The sequence below is a fragment of the Anneissia japonica genome, unplaced genomic scaffold (assembly GCF_011630105.1).
Source record: "Anneissia japonica isolate Jap-2015-1 unplaced genomic scaffold, ASM1163010v1 scaffold287610_len22150_cov150, whole genome shotgun sequence".
Taxonomy (NCBI): domain Eukaryota; kingdom Metazoa; phylum Echinodermata; class Crinoidea; order Comatulida; family Comatulidae; genus Anneissia; species Anneissia japonica.
In genome coordinates, this window is record NW_022719579.1 from 3,075 (window position 1) to 10,260 (window position 7,186).

Sequence of the window (7,186 nt, forward strand, 5' to 3'; positions counted from 1 at the left end):
TGAGGGCAGATCATTTAAGACTCAAGATGCTCCATAACCAAGTGGGGAGCTGATCATCACTAGTAACAGTTCCTACCCGGCCTTATATCTTGCTTCGCATCGTGTGCCACATAAGGCCTTGGACTGTAACTAAATCCGGCAAAACTAGGCGATTGTCAAAAATTTGAGATTGGCACACGGCATCATTCTATGGACTTTTTTGGAGTGTTAATAAATCCGAACAGGGTCAGAAATATGCGCATGTCTAACAAACGATTCCTAGGGCTAGGCTGGTTTTATGCTGGCCTTTAAAAGGAAGATGGGTCTTTGTTGAAGAAGAGCATGCAGGCAATCCAGAGAGAGACAGCAAGTGTTGCATAAAATAACAAATAATGAATGTTTCTTATTTGTACAATTCGTTGAAAGATTGGATGTTCTATTTAACTCTGCTATACCTCGTTGAATAGAACATCCAATCTTTCACCTCATGAAATATTCTACCCCATTGCACTCATAAACATTCATTATTTGTATACTAGTCTAGTGCTCTCAATAATACCGGACTGGTGCATTGCAGTAAGTGATTTTTTGTGTTATTCATTATTGAAATATATAATTTTTCTTATGGTATTTCAGGATTTTAAGAATTATCAATACATGTTACCTCAAATTCCGGGGATTATGATTCATATGCAGAAAAAAGAAACCAGGATAAACTTTCCTAACAGTAAATACGATGAGGTGAGTAAACAGTTATAACAGTCCACGCTTTACCTCAGGTACGCGACTGTTTCTGTTTAAATAATTTGAACAATGTGCTGAATGTCCGATATAAGACTGAGAGTGATGCTGTAAGAAATCCAAGTCTTGTATTTATACCACACAGCATGTAGTGTGTTTAAAAATTTGTATTTTGCAAATTCTTTTGCAGATCATGAAAGTGATTAGTAATTCGAATGAGCATGTGATGGCAGTGGCGGCAAACTTCAGCACTGACTCTCACTTGGTGTGCATCCAGAATGATATGGCAAACTACCAAACGCAAGCCATCAACATCCAAAACAAACCGAGGCAAGGTAAACTATGGAAAAGTGATGGTCTGACCACATATTCAAATTTGCACCATTCATTTTAATTTTTTATTAATGAAGGGCCTATAAGCATTTTATGCTTGTCCCCTGTTTGCAGGAGATCTGAAGATTTACCTGGGACTCAAAACATGTATCTTTTATTTGCACAATTACCTTCTCGGGAGTGTTCAACTTAAAAAATAAATTAAAAATCCATAGAATTACATCCATTTCTTTCATTGTACAATAAACATTGATTACAGTTACTGTAACCAATGTTTATTGGCTGCAGTAACTGTAACCAAAGTTTATTGTACAATAACATTGGTTACAGTTACTGGAGCTAGCTTTGTGGTTTTCAATGGAGCACTGAAGGCAAGCACAGGCTTAATAGCCAAATCCAGCATAGTGGAAGATGGAGTGATGGTGCAGATTCAGCCTGATATGATGGCTGCGTTCCGACAAAGCCTGAGGGAGATGAAGGACTTTAGGATACCGTGTGGACCTGTTGGGGACTCTGAACCAGAGGAAGTTGTTATTGTGAAATGGATAGAAGAAACCAGGAAAGTTAACCAAGGGTGAGTAAGTAATTGCTTATGTGTGAACAGCCTGCGTAACATTCTCCTTGGTCTAATTATCAAAGATATGCCGCAAATAACCGAGTCACTGTCACAGTTGCCAAAAAATATACAGGCTATTTTTCCATGCACCACGCACATCACCATGCTTTCCATGTATGCTTTCCATACCGACTACACATGCGCAAAATCTTACTAAATTAAAACCTACTGCATACTTAAATCCAAGTACAAACAGCAGTAAGATTTGACCAAGGTAAGGTTAGCCTTCATCTTGATTTAAATGAATCCAATGTGAACGCACCTTTATTCCACATCTCTGAGTACAGGTCTCCCTCTAATCAAAGACCCCTCCATTTGAAGACCACTTTTCTGTGGTCCCAAATTCACAAATGTCTTTTGTTTTTATTATTCTAATGAGAGACCAAAGCTGTTAAAGACCATGAAAACCCTGGTCCCAAAAGTGGTCTTTAAGTTGAGGGAGACTTGTACACATTTCATCAGTGAGAGAGTACATGTAGCCTTCCAGGATGCGTTAAAGCCCTTTCCACGCTATAAAGTGATAACATGACATCATCATGCTCATGGGCACATCTCACAAATTGTTCACATAAAATTTGATAGTGTGGACAGAGCTGTAGGTTGGTGATGGATGGAAATGCCTTGGAGGATTTAATTAAAACTGCTTATAAAAAATCAACACTACTGTGTTTCAATTATATTGAAAATTCAATAGGTTAAGATCAATATTTTTTTAATAATTACCCATTTTACACTGCCAAGGGCAGAATAATCCCATGTTAATTCCAGAGTGATCCCTGATGCATTTCCCATTTCCATCAAACGAAAAGTCCTGGTTGGTCCCGAGTTGCTCCCATTTTATACCGGCAACAAACTAGGGTTAAAATACCACCCTCAATTTTTGTTGCGATGGTGATCATCACTTCGTTCCAGTTCAAAGTCGTCACAAAGCCGCAATTATTGCCCGAATTATTGTCAATATTTAAGCAATGTATCTGCAGATTGTTTTTAAATTATGCAAATTAAATCAGCAGTCTATAGCCGAGCGCAGAGTGTTTAGGTTTTGTGTCTAGGTTTGTGTCATTTGTGTCTAGGTCTAGCCCGTTGTTAGCAAAGTTTAGGCCTACCTGCTGCAGTAGGGGCCAGGTAAGGCCTAATTCTGGAATCAAATTCTGTGCTGTTTGCACTCAGTTGGCGACTCCAATGCTAAATGCGTCCTGCACATAGATCCCGGGATATTTATCTACCCAGGTGGTATTTTATGATGTTTACACCAACCACAACTCGGGGAGTTTCTAGCCCAGGTATTGCAAAATCCCGGGTTGTGTCCGGCGTTTTGCCTGCAGCGTAAAAGGAGTATAATTTGTTTCATGGATATAATTACAATTTAAAAAGTAAATGTCAAATAGTGTCATATGGAATTATTGAATTAAAATACTACATGTGTTTGTAGAGTGAAGAGTCCGATAGATGGTAGATCAATGGAAGGCATCGACAACATCCGTATTCCCCATGAACTGACTTCATGGGGAAGACACGTGCCATCCGTTGGACGGAAGTTTTCTTTCTGGAATCGAAAGAAGCAATAGTGCAACATCTTGAGCCAGTCGATCTGAGCCGATTGGCTGAGACCTTGGCAACCTCCTGCTGCGTGGCATTGGTACAACACCTGGACAGCCTGAAGGAATCGGGAATGGCGATATTCGCGCTGCGCGTCATGGTGGATGCTGAACGAGTGAGTGTTTAATTTAATGATGCACATCATAATGGTGAATAGTGATAACCTGATAAAATGGTAATACTATGCTACTGGTGGTGTGATAATTATAGTGATAGTATAATAATAGTGAAATAATGATGGTGTGATGATAGTAATAATAATGATATGGGTATAATAGAAATGTTTTAATGGTATATTAATGATATGGTGATGGTAATAATACTGTGTGATAAGTGATAGTATAATATTTTAAAGATTAATACATTTTTATCATTGTATTGAATATTTTTATCATTGTATTCAATAAATCATTCTTTATCATTGTATTGAATATTTATTGATGTACAGAAAGCATGTAAATATAGCATTATACTTTTGTGATTTTATTTTGGAATAAACAATATAAATTTTAAAGATCTAATAGTATAATAGTAATAATTTGCACATTTAATTAAGATATAAATTGTAATTCAAAAGATTGGTACATTCGATATATTAATAAATGTATTTAAAATAATGATGTATTTATTGGGTTGATGCTACAGGTGGGGTATGAAGCTGGATCCAACGGCATAGCTCTTCCTGCATCTTATATGAACAGTCTCGATAATGAAATGATACCTGTGCTTCACAATGCTGTCTCGCAGTTTGAAGATGGCCCTGTTATCATGGAACTCATCTTCCACATCATAGACTAAGTCATTGGTAAGGTAGCCTGCTTATGCTTATCATAATGTTTATTTCAACGCACAGTACTGTAGCTCTCCATTTACCTAATGTCGCCATCACTTAAATAGTGATCAGTAACTAGCAGGAGTAGGAGCGGTTTGGAGCACGGTGGTTGTTCTGCCTCTCAGGAACCTTGAGATTGGAAGTTCAATCTCTCGCTGTTCTTTTCGCTTGTCTCCTTAGGCAAGGCACTTTATCTGCAGCTCTCTTTCCTCCCAGTAGTATAAGTGAGTACCTGGTAGGTTCAAAACAAAATGCGCTGATTACAGCTACAACATTTATGGAATTCTCCCCACAGGCCTGTGTATGGGTTCGATATGTGCTTGATCCAATGCCCAGGATAATAATATTAAGGGCATAGAGGTCTCTACAATATGCACTCTTTAAATCAACCATTATTAGGCCTTTAAAAAAAAATATGTTGTGTTGCCCTCCGCGACCTACCAAAATTTTCCAAAAAATCGGGTCGGCATTTATTTATTTATTTTTTTGTTGTTCAAATACAAATTCGAGAAATACCACTTCTGAAATTAACATTTACAACATAAAATCTAAAACAGTCATTTACTTTTATCAAAATCGGGCCATAGGCACTATAGGTGAACACGTAAAATCAGTAATATAAAAGGCATAATTTTGAGTGCTACAATGATATACACCCAACATCGGATCTCTAACACTGAGCTGTCAAGCCATGACGAGATCTAGGCCAAACCTATTCTTCACTAGTAGAACTAGCTTAGTGGTTGCTTGAATAAAAAATCGTATTCATTACCTTACGGTATATTGGACAATAAATGAAAACAGGCTTAGGTGTATCCATCGTTTTAAAACCGGTACATAGATAGACATTTTCTGCTTCATTACTGTATTGGGCAAACAATAAACTAAATATTTTTCTCTCGAATTTTACTTTGATTTTATTACATAGAAGGTGCTTGTTTGAACATTTTTCATAGCCACAGAATAGTTTTGCTTGACCTGCCCGTGTTACGTATCGAAGCCAAGTACATCTTTATTTTTGTTAAATTTATTCCAATATACACTTGGTTAGTATTTACTCGGTCATTACTTTGAGTATTTTTTGTTTGGCAAGCTTCCATCGTTCTATTGTGGTGCCTATGAGCTACGAGTCCTTAGGCATAGGCCCTAGGGTTTTCATTATAGGGACTGCAGTTCCAGGCCTATCCTATTTCAGGTTTAACTACAAGGAAAAAAAAAAATTCCGACCGACCGACGACAGGCAATCTCATGAGAACAGAATATTTTTTTAAAAGCACCGCTCTCGAATAAGTTGCACAATGAACCCTCCAAAAATTTTATAAGTACCGTGGCGCTCATTCAAGCATTTACGGTAACACACCAAACACTGTAATTGTAACATGTTTGAAAACATGAAATAATTGGCTTACACCAACTGTCATGATTGAAATTTGACAAAGCTGTTTTTTGCAGCATAAACTTTTATTTACATTTGTTAATAGACTGGTAACATGGCCGGATGATTAGGGTGTTAGTCCTCCAGTGCGATAGTTCTGATATCATGCGTTATTGATATTTAACATTTCTGATTTAGGAACAAGAGGAAATATTATGAAGGCAACATTTACACAGGATGTATTACAAAAATGTATATTGCAGTTGCTGTTGTGTTCAATCTATACCCAGCCACATATTTGATTAAGTGAAGCAATCTTATAAACAGAAGAAGTATACAGTATATATATATATATATTTCACTGACTGACTTAAATTAGCCCATCCTTAAGGTTAGATTTGGGGTACGCCCTCACTTATCACAAAAATACTGTATAAAAGAATATGTTTTCTACCGGTTTAATATCCATTGTCTAAACAGAAACTTATTTATATATTTAACATTTATCTTTTGATGGAAATATTCTTAATTATAATGCGTAACATCATTTCCAATTAAATATATTTCTAATTTTTAAAAAAGTATTCATTAAAATAATAAGATGAAATAATGGAAATATTTGTAGAAAGTACTGATTGTTTTTTTATACTTAGATAACATATATTTCTATAGCTCAGAATGAACTTGTTAAATGTTAAACAGTATAATAGATTTGTTGATTAATAGTATGTGTCCCAATACATTTCTATATAAATATTATGTTTTGTTTTATTGGGTATTCATCACTACTATTGCTAATCTGTTTAATCTAAAGATAGATTCCATGGTAAAACTGAGAGTTGTCAAGCTGAAGTTACTAAATATTCACAATAATCATACACATCATAAATAAAATGTAGAATATTTGTGCCATTGGAAATTTATTGGCAAATATAACAAATTTTATTTTGTGATACCTTCAATAACAGCTGTCTCTTATACACATCTAGATGTGTATAAGAGACAGCATATATACAACAGAAATCATTTTATTGTACAGTTTATTGTGTGTGTGTGTGTGTGTGCACACATGTGTGTAGATTAGAAAAAAAAGTTGGCTATGTACATCTGCATGCTATTATCAGTGTAGAAAAAAGTTAATAAGAAATTACTTTCATAATATCCTTATAGTGAAATGTTTTAGGGCTCAGGGCTAACTAGGTTATGTTTAGGCCCTGGGCAAATAATATGTTGGGTATTTAAAGAACAATTTTTCCCCCTCCCCAACCATTTAATAGACAGGGGTCCCAAGTCACTTGAAAGTCACAGGGTCTCCCAGAAATTGGAACAGTCTCCAGCAAGCAAGCAAGAATCTCTGGGAATATAACACATTTTCTGCAAATTCATAATATTTGCATGTTTTTACTAAGCATTCTCATGTCTCACGGAAGTCAGTGCTAATGAGTGTCACCATCACCAGCAAAATATGTTAAATTATGGTCAGGATGACATCACATCATGAACATATATAGGCACATTATGACTATATATGGGCAAGATGTGTATAAGAGACAGTCCCAATACATTTCTATATATATATTATGTTTTGTTTTATTGGGTATTCATCACTACTATTGCTAATCTGTTTAATCTAAAGATAGATCCCATGGTAAAACTGAGAGTTGTCAAGCTGAAGTTACCAAATATTCACAATAATCATACACATCATAAA

The 7,186-nt window shown here is 35.8% G+C and overlaps 1 protein-coding gene across 1 annotated transcript; it reads left to right on the forward strand.

Annotated features, from left to right (window-relative positions):
- The first annotated feature begins 383 nt into the window (after window positions 1–383).
- Window positions 384–6,430, forward strand: LOC117110961 (zinc finger FYVE domain-containing protein 9-like). The gene is made up of 7 exons (XM_033253813.1): window positions 384–720; window positions 911–1,055; window positions 1,384–1,627; window positions 2,743–2,794; window positions 3,183–3,383; window positions 3,914–4,073; window positions 5,674–6,430. The coding sequence occupies exons 1-6, from the start codon at window positions 604–606 to the stop codon at window positions 4,064–4,066; spliced, it is 912 nt and encodes a 303-aa protein (XP_033109704.1). The 5' UTR covers window positions 384–603; the 3' UTR covers window positions 4,067–4,073; window positions 5,674–6,430.
- The last annotated feature ends 756 nt before the right edge of the window (window positions 6,431–7,186 follow it).